The sequence below is a fragment of the Rhinolophus sinicus genome, chromosome 2, assembly GCF_057876585.1.
Source record: "Rhinolophus sinicus isolate RSI-liver-muscle chromosome 2, RSI-T2T, whole genome shotgun sequence".
Lineage (NCBI taxonomy): Eukaryota > Metazoa > Chordata > Mammalia > Chiroptera > Rhinolophidae > Rhinolophus > Rhinolophus sinicus.
This window is the reverse complement of record NC_142502.1, coordinates 113,428,402-113,441,909: the sequence shown is the minus strand read 5'-3', so window position 1 is coordinate 113,441,909 and position 13,508 is coordinate 113,428,402. Positions and strand designations below refer to the sequence as shown.

The following is a 13,508-nucleotide window of genomic DNA, read 5'->3' as shown; positions in this document are numbered from 1 at the left end:
GAAGAAAATAATGGCCATAGGAATCCTCATCTCTAATAGATAAGAATAATTTTGGTAACTTCAGCCCCTGCTCCAAAATTGCAAATCTGCAAAACTGCAGCTCACTGTACCTCCTGTCTCAGTTCCACCCTCGCTCCGGCTGAGCGACTTACACCCCCAGCTCTTCAAGCTTTTTGCCTTCAACTGAAATGAAGAAAATCTCTCTTCACAGCGTTGAGGTGAAAAATTAAACAAAGTAAGTTCTCTGCGGGCTAAAGAGTACCTATAGTAGTTAATGGTAACATTTCCCAGAGTGTGCCGCTCGCGCCCGCAACCCCTACCAGAGCCCTTCTGCGTATTTGTTAAGTAATATTCGCCAGCGGAGGGGACAACCCCACCCGACCTGTCCGCCCGCGTAGGGACCTGGCTTCGGGTCGCAGGTGGCGTGACCCCGCCTGGAACCCTCTTCGGAGCCCCGCCTCCGCCTCCGCCCGGAACCCCCCTGGGAGTCGGGCTCCCGAACTCAGGCCTCGCCCCGGCTCCTGGCCCCGCCCCGGACCCTCCGGCTCGGGGCGCGCGTTCCGCGGGCGGGGCCAGCTGGGGGAGCCGCGCAGTGATTGGCGCTGTCCGGGCAACCGTGGCGCCGCGGTCGTCTACGCGCCGCGCGGCTCGCTGTCGGGCCGCAGAGAGGACCATCCGCTCGAGTTCTTCGCGCCGAGCGCGGCCCCTTAGCGCGCGGGAGTCGCTGCGCATCACTAGGGGCCTGCGTCCCACCCCCGCCGCCTCGGGTCGGGCGGCCCGCGGAGCGTGGGAGGGCGGCTGCTGAGCAGGAACCGCCTGTCGTCCACCTGACATTAGCCTAGTAAGTGTGGGAGGCGGTCCCCTCCACGACAGTAACTCGGAGGGAAACCTTGGAATTACAGTTTCCGAGGTGGACTGCCTCTCACAGATGCGGAAGCGGGCGCGGAAAAGCTCGGCGACTTGTGCCGACTGTTTGGTACCAGGGTCACGCGGGGAAACAGGCACCCGCCCCGCCCACCCCGGGCCCTTCCCACCGAGCCTCACCCCGCAGCCGACGCTCCGCGGTGGGCAGCCAGCTGCCCAGTTCCTGACGGGATCGTAGGCCAGACGTGATGGGGGGGGGGGGGGGGGCGACTTGGGCTTTGGAGGGAAAGACCAGGAGAAATTTATTTCTTGTAAATAATCGTAATATAAATAATCTAGAACCGAAAGCCATGTGCTTGGATCAAAGCTTTCTACAACTTTACGTCTTGGGAGGGTCGCTGGCTCCCTCCCATTCTTCACACGTGTATGGTTTTCACAATCACATCACTTAAGATGAGCCCCATTTTCTTTTGCTCTTTTTATATGTGGGCATAAAACTTAATTAGATTTACTTGCTATTCGGTAGAGTTTTCATTTCATCTTCTTGGGAGCTCTTGTTCTTTGTTTTTCCTTTTCAGCAAGGATCTTCCCCCTAAAGCACCCCATTTATTCTCAGATTTTCTTTTCTTGTCCCCATTTTCTCAACCGTGGAACAGTCCATTTCAGTCTCCCTGCCTCTGCCCACATTATTTGAATAGATGATCACAGCTTAGCCTTGACCCTCAAGGGCAGAAGAATAGGGAGAGGGATTCTAGCGGAGAGTTCATCGTAACCGTGGGGCTTCATCCTCTCTTTCTGGAATCATAGTTCAGAACTCACATAAATCACAAGATATATCCACCTGGCCCACACTTCTTTTCCAGGAACTAAAAGGATATAGGAAGTTTTGGGTGTTGATAATAAAGCAGATGGACATATACGAAATGGTTAAGCTGAATTAATAGTCTCTTAAGTTGTGTATTGTGCCTCAACCTCTGACCATAGGACCTACTCTCTTAAGCCATGAAGACTTCCACAGGTACTCAGCTCAGGACAGCCATGGGGCCTCTTGTGGCTGCCCAGCCTGGGCAGACCCCAGCTGCACAGGCTGACTGCACAGGGAGCGCTGGCCGAGTTCCTTTGGACTTGTGCCAGGTTAATCTTTCTGGTTTCCCCTAAAACTGCCTGCCCATCCCTGCCTTCATCAGACTTTGAATCCCCCCTTTCCCCTTTCTTTATACTTCCTCTTCCTATTTAGGAAATCCCTTCCTATTTCCCCAAATTTTGGCCCTTGGAATAGCACTTAGGGCAGTGCTCAACAGGGATTTGTTGTTAATACTTCAGGGTTCCTCTTTCTCCAGTTTGTAATAACCTCAATGAAGAAATCCTGAATAATAATAGTAATAATAACAACAACATAGCCAGAAAAAATACATCTCTGTTTAAAGGGACAGCTATTTCCTGATCTTAGCCTTGTTAGAATTGCTAATCTTTGCCTTGTTTGAAAAATCAGGATTCTCGTATTCGGAGTGATCAATTTAATTTAACACCTACACAAAGTGCCTGCTGTGTACAAGGCATTGTGCTGAGGACATTCATATAGTTTGTCCCCATAGGCACTGAACCTTCTTTCAATCTAGAGAGAACAACCTGCAGTGTCCAAGGCCACAATGGTGAAGTGTCAAGCAAAGCTAGGGCTTTCCCCGGAGTGATGCTGCAGAAGGTTGGTGACGGGCCTTGATAGGCTTCATGGAGGCGGCAGGGTTGGAATGGCCCTTGGAGGCTAAGGTTCCACACAGCAGCATGGCCGGAGACCAGCTGGGAGGTGGGAAAGCAGGCAGGCTGTGTGCAGAAGGGTGGCTTGTCAGGCCGTTTGGCAGCATTGCTGTGGTAGGCTTCCTTGCTCTGGCACAGTAGCTCTTATCCCATTTAAGTAGGATGATCCCTTGTTTTTGTCTTATTTTTGGAGATGCCCTTCCTTTGTTTCCTTCCTTGTTTTCTCTGGATAAGTTCCACTCCCCATTTGCTTTCATTTCCAATAATCCAGGTAGCCTCAGGCTAACAACCCCTAAGGGTAAAGCTCTGAATCAGAGTGACTCATACAGGTTCTCTGATCCAGTAGAGCCAACCAGACTTTTTTTTTTTTAAGTCCTGTGAGAGCGAAAGGGACTGGGACATGCACCTTAGCACCTTAGCTGGACGATTCAGTTGCCTTGCAGTAGTCCTGGGAGTTAGAATACGCAGGTGGTGCTACCACGATAGAGGAATTCACGTCAAGTAGTGGAATGGACCTACACAGTTTTCATTCTAAACTTTCCCACTGCTGCGTGATGCCCTCCCAATTCTGTTGTAATATTCTCATCAGACTGAGCTCTGGTAGAAAGAAGGCAAGATCTTCACCAATAATATGAGTTTGTATACCTTTGGAATTCAACATACATGGGCAATACAAATTCACATAAACCTTAAAATGGAAATCATGATCCTTGAAAACTTTAAAATGACGAGCCAGGAAGCTTATGCTCTGATTTCAGTGAAGAGCCAGAGGCCCTAAGAGAAAGCAGTCCTTCTGGAACATAGTGTGTCCCTAGGCTTGTACCCCAGGACCAGGCTGGAGGGGTGTTAGAATGCTTGCAGAGTAGGTAGGGAATGGCTTTGACTCCTGCTTCTGCCACTTACTGGCTGTAGGTCCTGAACAACTTCTTTAAATTCTTGAAGCTTCTATTTCTTCAAATGTAAGTGGGGTGTTAACAGTGCATGATGGGTATGGCTATGAAGAATTTATGAGACACCACATATTAAAAGCTAATCCCCATGCCTGGCCAACAAATGGAAGTTGCTGCAGTTGTTTTTATTATAATAAAGGCCACAGAACATTCTGTGTTCTAGATTCTAGAGCTGGATGACCTGTTTGGAATCTCAGGTACTCCCCTACCTGCTGTGAAATCATGGGCAAGTTCATTAGCTACTCTCAGTTTTGGTTTTCTCATCTGTAAAATGGGAATAATAGTAGTGCTACCTACCTCATAAGGTTATTACAAGGATTAAATATATGGTATACAGAATATAATACAGTTAAATAAGTGTTTGCTAATAATAATCCTAACATCTCTTTTTAAAATCTCCCTAGCTTGGGTGAAACTGATTTCTGTGTATGTCATAACACCAAGACTTTCAGGAAATACAGAATTTTAAAAATGGGAAAAGGGAATATTTCCACTGTTGAAAAGTTTTACAGCCCAGGGAACTCATTTATATGCATCACACACTCTGGCTGTAGAGGCAAGAGAGCTGTCTTCTCTTGCCCCAGGTGGTCAGACTCTGCCTGATGTTGCGGTGCGTGAGTAGCACTTGAAACATTAAAAACAAAAACAAAAAAAAGGTTTGCATTACAGTTTGGCCACTCCTTCCCTCCTGGGTACACTGGCTGTATTTAGGCAGGTCTAGGTAAGTTTAATATGTTACGTATTGTCTTGAGTCTGGTTGGTCCCAGAACAGCTGGCTGCGTGAGCCAGAATGTTTAAGTTCAACTTTAAAGTTCCAGAAAAGAAAACATTCAGAAGATGAGTCCATGTATCCTAGCTGGTTTGGTTTCCACCTGTCCCTGCCTCCCAGTTGGCCACTCCACCTGCAGAACAGGTGTGTTTCCTCTCAGGATTTAACCTCTTTGTTCTCTTTTGAGGCAAAAGGTCAGATGTGATTATAATTGGAGTAGTGATGTGTAATGAAGTTTCAGGGCTGATTATTTGTTTCCCCAAATGGAAGAGCTTTGTATTTTTCTGATTATAAAAGTAAATCCTCTTTTAGAAATGTTTAAATAATGCAAAAATGTAAGCAGCATAGAAAGGCAAAAACCACACACTGCTCCCACACAGGGAAACATACTGTAAATCTGTTGGCATCTGTCTGTCTAGATGTTTTTCTGTGTGTGTATGGGTCTCTATCTATGGATATTGAATATTATGGATACTTTCTAGCAATATGTGTGTATATCTTCTTTGCCAACAAATATTCATCTGTATTATAATTTTTAACTGATAGCTAGAACTCCACTTCATGCATATACTGTAATTCATATTAAACCAATCGTCTGTTGATGTTAGATTGTTTCCAGGGTTTCAGGAAGTCTGAGTTTGACAATTGCCCTTACAGGAGGTCCCTGTGACTTAGATCCTAACTCAGAGATGGAGATGCCAGGCTCATCTGCCATCTCTGAGCAGCAGCTGGAGGAGCAAGAGGCACCGAGAAACACCAGAGATGACGTGGCTTTGCAGAGTCTCATCTCATCCAAGGAATGGCTCCGACTCCATGGGCTGAAGAGCAACAAATTGACCTTGAAACAGATTTTGTCACAAATTGGTTTCCCACACTGTGAAGGTAGAGTATTCACAGAGCAGACTCAGCCAGCATGCTGCCCGGTAGCCTCTGTGGAGGCTGTGTCCATTCTGAAGGTCCCTCAAAACCCACGAGTCCCTGAGTTTATTTTGATGTCACATCCTTAGCAGTAAAAAAATGTTTGCACCCCCAATATATGTACGAGGTCTGACAATTAAGTTCACAAACTCACCCTAGAGAAAGTGCTACATACCTCATTGCTGAATAGCACTATGGTCACCTTCGAAGTACTCCCCTTGGGAAGCTTAGTCCATCCTTCAAAGCAATTTTGGAATTCTTTTTCTGGAATGGCCATCAGAACTGTCAGCGTATACCCTTGATGTCCTGAATGTCATCAAAATGTCTCCCTTTCAATATTTCCTTGATCTTCGGGTAAAGAAAGAAGTCACTGGGGGCCAGATCAGGTGAGTAGAGAGGGTGTTCCAATACAGTTATTTGTTTACTGGCTAAAAACTCCCTCACAGACAGTGCCGTGTGAGCTGGTGCATTGTCGTGATGCAAGAGCCATGAATTGTTGGTGAAAAGTTCAGGTCATTTTTGTCTAACTTTGCCACGCAGCAGCGTTTTCAGCACTTCCAAATAGTAAACTTGGTTAACTGTTTGTCCAGTTGGTACAAATTCATAATGAATAATCCCTCTGATAGCAAAAAAGGTTAGCAACAGTGTTGCAACAAGTTCCTGAAATGAGTTGTCTGACCTTGTATATTACATAGATGTACAATTGTCAATCCACACATGTTGCGCAGGGTGTCATGCGGGGTCTCTGCTCCCGCTCCCTGAACAAGAACACAGGTGTCATGTGGGGCGACCTGCAGGGTCTCTACTCCCGCTCCCCACATAAGAACACAAGATGTGGCTAGGCCCAAAAGGAACACCCACGGAGCCATAGGTAGGGAAGTCTCACCACTATAATCTCGCTAGCGGCTGGGTTGGAGACACGGGAAGCAAGAGCCACACTGTTCGCAACCCTCACTGCTCCGCTTGCAGGCTCAGCCACCATCTTCTTGCTAGCCCCCATTTTTCTGCAAGCGAAGCCATGGGAGTTATATTAGTGGCCGATGGCTCACTGGTTACAGCTGATGGCCAACTAGCCACAGCTGATGGCCATCCAATCACAGCTGATGGCCATCTACTACCCGAGCCAGCACCTTTCCACTGAGGCCGAGAGCCTGGAAACTGCTCTCTGGGGCTCTGTCCCCACAGCACATTAAATAGTAGTTGTGCTTAATTCGTGCTTTCTTTTTTGAAAGAGGAAGTCCAAGTTATTTGTATTTGTCCTTTTGGGTGTGCAACCCCCTTTGGAGGTCACTGATGAAAACAATAGCTGTGTGTAGTTTCAGGGAGAACACGCTGTTGTCTTGCCATGGCCTGCCTTACGTTGCAGTCCGACCTTTTCTCTAAATGCCTTGATTGGAGAGCTGGTTCTCAGTACCCAGGAGTACTGCCCTCCAACAGGGGCATGGAAATGTGTGCGGTGTATTAGATTTTAAATGACTGACTTGGGTTGCTACTGAAATATAATGCAGGGCCTGGGGGCCAGGGACACTGATTGTGTTTCAGCCCACTCAGCAGGGGTGTCCTGCCCAACATGTCAGAAGCACCCCACCTGAGGAGCTCGCCTTCAGTCAGGACAATTTTCATCACTAGGTTTTCTCAGTAATTCTGAGCTGGCCAATGAGTTAATCAGTCAGTGAAACAAATACCTGCTGAGTACCCTTTAATACCATGGTTTTCAAATTTGTCACCCATTCCTGTGGCAGCTTGGTCCATCTTGGTAATAAGGACAGTCTAGGGGATGTGTTTCTTATAGACTGATCTGGAAGCCCATTCTAACAGCAAGGTCTTGCTCGTGACAACTCAGGCTGTGCTTTCTTATTTTTCTTTCCACAGGGGCTAGCACAGCCCTGTACCACCTAGTATTTTTGAGAGTCCGGGTATGTGGGAGTCCTACATAAGGAAACTGAAAGCAATTTTATCTCATATTTCAAATAATTAGAATTCAGTCATTAATATTCACAAAACAGCAATTCTTTATATTTTGTGAAAGATGTTTCCATCTAAGATCATAAGGATATTTATCTGTGATTTTCTTGTAATGTCCTTGTCTGGCTTGGGCATCAGGATTATGCGGGCCTCATAAAATGCTTTGGAAGTGTTTCCTCCTCCCCATCTATGCTGTGATGTTGTTTTAAGTAATTGACACTATTTTTTCTTTAAATGTTTGATAGAACTCACAGTGAAACTTAGCCTGGAGTTTTGTTTGTAGGAAAAGTTTGATAAGAAATTCACGGTAATAAATGTAGAGCTATTCAGGTTTTTGGTTTCATTATGCTAGCTTTGGAAACGTGTTTTTCAAGGAGTTTGTCCATTTCATTAGTTTTCTAAGATACTGGCAAAACATTGTTCATAATATTCCCTTAACATTTTTAGGTGCTTTATTTATTATTTAATTAAATTTATTGGGGTGACATTGGTTAAAAAATTATATAGCTTTCAACTGTACAATTCTATCATACACCATCTGTATGTCACATTGTGTGTTCACCTCCCAGAGTCAGTCCTTTAATCACCATATATTTGACCCCTTTTACCCTCTTCAATATCCCCTCCACCCCCCTTTCCCTCTGATAACCACTATACTGTTGTCTGTGTCTATGAGCATTTGTTGCTTTCAGTTTTATGTCCCACACATAAGTGAAATCATATGGTTCTCAACTTTTTCCACCTGACTTATTTCGTTTAGCATGTTAACCTCGAGATTCATCCATGTTGTGGCAAATGGCAGTATTTCATCTTATTCTTAGTAGTATAGTATTCCCTTATATATATGTACCACATCTTTATGCAGTTGTCCATCAAAGGACACTTAGGTTGTTACTATAACTTGGCTACCATGAATAATGCTACAATGAACATAGGGGTACATATATTTTTACGAACATATGTTTTCAAATTTTTGGGTAGATACCCAGAAGAGGGATTGCTGGGTCATATGGTAATTCTATTCAGAATAGAATTCCCTTAACATTTTTTAATGCCTATAAAATCTGTAGTGATATCCCTCCTTTATTCCTGATATTGATATTTTTGTTTCTGTCACTTTTTCTTGATAAGTCTTGTTATGGGTATATCATAACTCTTTTCAAAGCACCAAATTTTGGGTTTGTTGATTTTTTTTCTATTCTTTGTTTTGTATTTCATTGACTTAGTTGATCTTTATTTTTTAGTTTCCTTCTACTTACTTTGAGTTTAATTTGCATTTATTTTTCTAGCTTTTAAGGTAGAAACTTAGATAATTGATCTTAAGTCTGTTTTTCTTTTCTAATGTAGTCATTTAAAATTATAAGTATTCCTCCAAGAATTGCTTTAGCTAAATCCCATAAATGTCAGTAAGTAGTGTTTTCATTATGATTGAGTTCAAAATAGTTTCTTTTTTCTCATGTGACTTTTTCTTTGACTCATGTTTTTCAAGAAATGTGTTGTTTAACTTCCAAATATTTTAGGACTTTTAAAGATACTTGTTTTTGTTGGATTTCTAGTTTAATTCTATTGAAGTTAGAGAACATAAAATTTTAGCCTTTTGAAATTTACTGAGATTTGTTTTATGATCCAGCACATATCTTGGCAAACATTTAATATGCTCTTGAAAAGAATGTGTATTATGTAGTGTTTAGGTAATACAGTGGTACCTCGGTTTTCGAACGTTTCCATTGATGAACGGTTTGGTTTATGAATGCTGTAATCCCAGAAGTAAATGCTTCGGTTTTCGAACACGACTCAGAAGTCGAACATGTCTCATGGCTTCTGCTGAGTGCAAAATCCTGAGGCCTAGCTGTCGGCTGTTTTTGAACATTCCAGAACTCGTGGATTACGTTCGAAAACCGAGGTACCACTGTATTTATAAATGTTAATTAGGCCAAAACGGTTGATAGTATGATAGACATACTCTGTATCTTTAGTGACTTTTTTTGTCCAGTGGATTTATCTATTTCTCCCTTTAGTTCTGCCAGCTTTGTTCCTGTAGTTTGAAGCTCTAAATGCATGCACATTTAGGATTGTCATATCTTTCTGATGAATTGACAAATTTTAATAATTTTGAAATGTCCATCTTTATTTCAGATGGTCCTTGTTTTGACATTTATGTTGTCTGATATCAATATAACCACTGCAGATTTCTTATGCTGGGGGAAAATGCGTGAAAGGTCCATGGGATATGTCTATACTATCTTTGCAACTTTCTGTGAATCTGTCATTACTTCAGAATAAAGACTATCAGTCAATCATCCAAAACAGAGAAGATGAAATAAACACAATGTCAGATAAAAACTGAGAAAATCTGTCACCAACAGACCTGTACTACAGGAAATGCTTAAAGGAAACTCTTTAGAAAAATATACAAGATGGAACGTCAAATCTTACAGGAAGGAAGGATATTTTAAATAGTAAACATGTGGATTTTAAAGTGCTGTTTTTCCCACTCAGTTTCTTCTTTTTCGATATTATTTTATATTAATTTCAGGTGTACAGCATAGTGGTTAGACATTTGTATAATTTAAAAGTGAGGGGTGGACGGGTGGCTCAGTCGGTTAGAGTGTGAGCTCTGGACAGCGGGGCTACCAGTTCAATTCCCACATGGGCCAGCGAGCTGCACCCTCCGCAACTAGAATGAAGTCGATGAGCTGCCGCTCAGCTCCCGGGTGGCCAGATGGCTCAGCTGGTTGGAGCACGGACTCTCAACCACAAGGTTGCGGGTTCTACTGCTCGACTCCTGCAAGGGACGGTGGGCTGCGCCCCCTGCAACTAGCAACGGCAACTGGACCTGGAGCTGAGCTGCGCCCTCCACACCTAAGACTGAAAGGACAACAACTTGAGTTGGAAAAAAATCCTGGAAGTACACACTGTTCCCCAATAAAGTCCTGTTTAAAAAAAAAATAGTGATTCCCTTGACTAGTCTAGTACCCACCTGGCACTATACATAGTTATTACCATATCATGGACTATATTCCCTGCGCTTTACTTTGCATCCCCAGGACTATTTTGTAACTACCAATTTGTGTTTCTTAATCCCTTCACCTTTTTCACCCTGTCCCCCAAACCTCCTTCCATCTATTACCCTGATAAATCTAGTGCCCATCTGACACCATAACATAGTTATTATAATATTATTGATTATATTCCTTCTGCTATACCGTACATCCACATGACTACTTTGTGACAACAAATTTGTACTTCTTAATCCCGTCCAGTTTTTCACCCACCCCTTAACCTCCCTCCCACCTGGCAACCATCAAAATGTTCTTTGTATCTATGAATGTGTTTCTGTTTTGTTTGTTTATTTTCTTTTTTAGATTCCATATATAAGTGAAATCTCATTGCATCTGTCTTTCTCTGTCAGACACTCCACTCAGCACAATACCCTCCAGGTCCATCCATGCCACCACAGATGGCAAGAACCCATTCCCTTCCATGATTTAGTAATCCAATGTCTTTATCCATTCACCCATCGGTAGACACCTAGGCTGCAATGAACATATGGATGCACACATTCCCTCGAAGTAGTGTTTTGGGTTTCTTTGGGTAAATACCCGGAAGTGGGATTACAGGGTCCTTCATTGTCTCTTGTTATAGCCTTTGTTTTAAAGTCTATTTTGTCTGGTATAAGTATTGCTACCCCAGCTTCCCCCCCCCCCCCCCATTTCCATTTAACCTGTGATCTGAGTTCATTTCTGTGTAAGGTTCATTTTTTTGACTGGATATTGCTCCAGCACCTTTTATTTAAAAGACTATCCTTCCTCTTTTGTGTTGCTTTTGCATTTTTGTTAACAATTAGTTGGTTGTACTTGTGTGGGATTACTTCTGTGTTCTCTAGCGTGTCCTGTGTATCTATGTGTCTGTCTTTCCACTGATACCATACAGTCTTGATCACTAGAACTAGGAGATAATATCTTGATATTGGGTTGACTGATTCCTCCTATTTTATTTTTCCAAATTGTTTTAGTTACTCTAGTTCCTTTGCCTTTTCATATAAATTTTAAAATAATCATGTCTATGTCTCCAAAAATATTGCTGGGATTTTTATAGGAATTGCATTAAATCTGTATTTCAATTTAAGGAGAATTGACATCTTTACTATGTTGAGTCTTTCAGTCCATGAATATGGAATATCTCTCCACTTATTTACGTCTTTGATTTCCTTTATCAGCTCTCTTGTAATTTTCAGTATACAAGTCTTGCACATGCTTTGTTAGATTTACATCAAGTGTTTCATTTTCTGAGAAATTTTAAATGACATGTTGGTTTCCACATGCTCATTGCTAGCATATAGAAATATGATTGGTTTCCTTTTTTTTAAGATTTTTTTTTTGGGGGAAAGGGGAACAGGACTTTATTGGGGAACAGTGTGTACTTCCAGGACTTTTTTCCAAGTCAAGTTGTTGTCCTTTCAGTCGTAGTTGTGGAGGGTGCTGTTCAGCTTCAAGTTGTCCTTTTGGTCTTAGTTGTGGAGGGTGCAGCTCAGCTCCAGGTCCAGTTGCCGTTGCTAGTTGCAGGGGGCACAGCCCACCATCCCTTGCGGGAGTTGAACCGGCAGCCTTGTGGTTGAGAGCCCACTGGCCCATGTGGGAATCGAACCGGCAGCCTTCAGAGTTAGGAGCATGGAGCTCTAATAGCCTGAGCCACCGGTCTGGCCCCCATGGTTGGTTTTCTTAATGTTGATCTTCTATCCTGCGACCTTACTGAACTCATTAGTTCTAGGAGGTTTGTTTATTTGTTTGTTTGTTGTTTTTGATTTCTTGGGATTTGTAGGTAGACCATGATATCATCTCCAAATAGGGAAAGTTTTCATTCTTTCTTTCTGATCTACATGCCTTGTATTTCCTTGACTTGCCTTGTGATATCTAGAACTTCTAGTACTATGTTGAATAGCAGTGGTGAAAGTAGACATCCTTATTTCATTTTAGATCTTAGGGGAAAGCTTCCACTCTTTCACCATTAGCTATGATGTAGGTTTTTTGTAGATTTAAAAAAGAAAAAGAGATCAAGTTAAGGAAGTTTCCCTATATTCCTAGTTTTCTGAGAGGTTTTATTTATTTTTATTTTTTATTTTGTTTTACCATGAATGGGTGTTGAATTTTATGAAATGCTTTTTCTGTGTCAGTTGAAAGGATCATGTGATTTTTCTTCCCTAGCCTATTAATTTGGTTGATTCTATTGATGGGGTTTTGCATATTGAAGCAGCCTTGCATTCTGGAATAAACACCACTTGGTCATGTTGTATAATCTTTATATTGCTGAATTCTATTTGCTAATATTATGTTAAGGATTTTTGCATTTGTATTGATGAAGGACATTGGTGTGTAGTTTTCTCTCTCTCTCTTTTTTTTAAAAATACTGCCCTTGTCTGATTTTGGTATCAGGGTAATACTGGCTTTATAGAATGAGTTGGGAAGTGTTTCCTTATTTCTGTTTTCTGGAAAATAATGTGTAGAATGTTAATTCTTATTTGTATGTTTGATTGAATTTTCCAGAGAACGTATCCAGGCCTGGAGATTTCTTTTTTTTGAGAAGTTTTTAATTACAAATTAATTTCCTTAATAGATGTAGGACATTTAAATGATCTATTTCATATTGAGTGAGTTATGGTAGTTTGTTTTTTGAGGAATTGATTCATTTCTTCTAAGGTGTCTAAGTTATGTGTGTAGAGTTGTTTGCAGTATTCCATTGTTCTTTTGATGTTTGCAGGGTCCTTAGTGATACTCCGTTTCATTCCTGATATCAGTAATTCATGTCTTCTCCCTTTTTATCTTTGTCAGTCTTGGTAGGGGTTGGTCAATTTTATTGATCTTATTTAAATACCAGCTTTTTATTTAATTAATTTTCTCTCTTGTTTTTCTGTGTTCAATTTCACTGATTTCTCCTTTGATCTATATTATTTATTTCCTTCTGCTTGCTTTGGATTTATTTTGCTCTTTTTTTCCCTAGTTTTTGTAGGTGGAAGCTTAGACTGTTGATTTGAGACTTTTCTTCTTATGTGAGAATTTAGCACTATAAATTTTCCGCTTGGTATTGCTTGAGCTGTGTCTTTCCAAATTTTATATACTGTGTTATGATTTTTATTAAGTTTAAAGTATTTTTTATTTCTGTTGAGACTTCCTCTTTAACCCATGGTTTTTTTTTTTAAAAACATGGTATTTAGTTTGGAGATTCTCTTATCTTTTTCTTATGGATTTCTAGTTTGTTTCCATTGTGGATCGAGAACATACTCTGGTTTT

The 13,508-nt window shown here is 41.9% G+C and overlaps 1 protein-coding gene across 6 annotated transcripts in view; it reads left to right on the top strand.

Annotated features, from left to right (window-relative positions):
- Positions 1-577: 577 nt before the first annotated feature.
- The window catches only part of VWA3B (von Willebrand factor A domain containing 3B), a 165,387-nt gene continuing 152,456 nt past the window's right edge, over positions 578-13,508 (top strand). For 5 of the 6 annotated variants that reach the window (XM_074332569.2, XM_074332568.2, XM_074332566.2 and 2 more), the window contains exons 1-2: positions 578-841; positions 4,996-5,220. In XM_074332569.2, coding sequence (XP_074188670.2) covers positions 5,028-5,220 — 193 coding nt within the window. In that variant the 5' untranslated portion in view covers positions 578-841; positions 4,996-5,027. The remainder of the gene's footprint in view (positions 842-4,995; positions 5,221-13,508) is intronic. The other variant, XM_074332571.2, reaches the window with a different exon arrangement.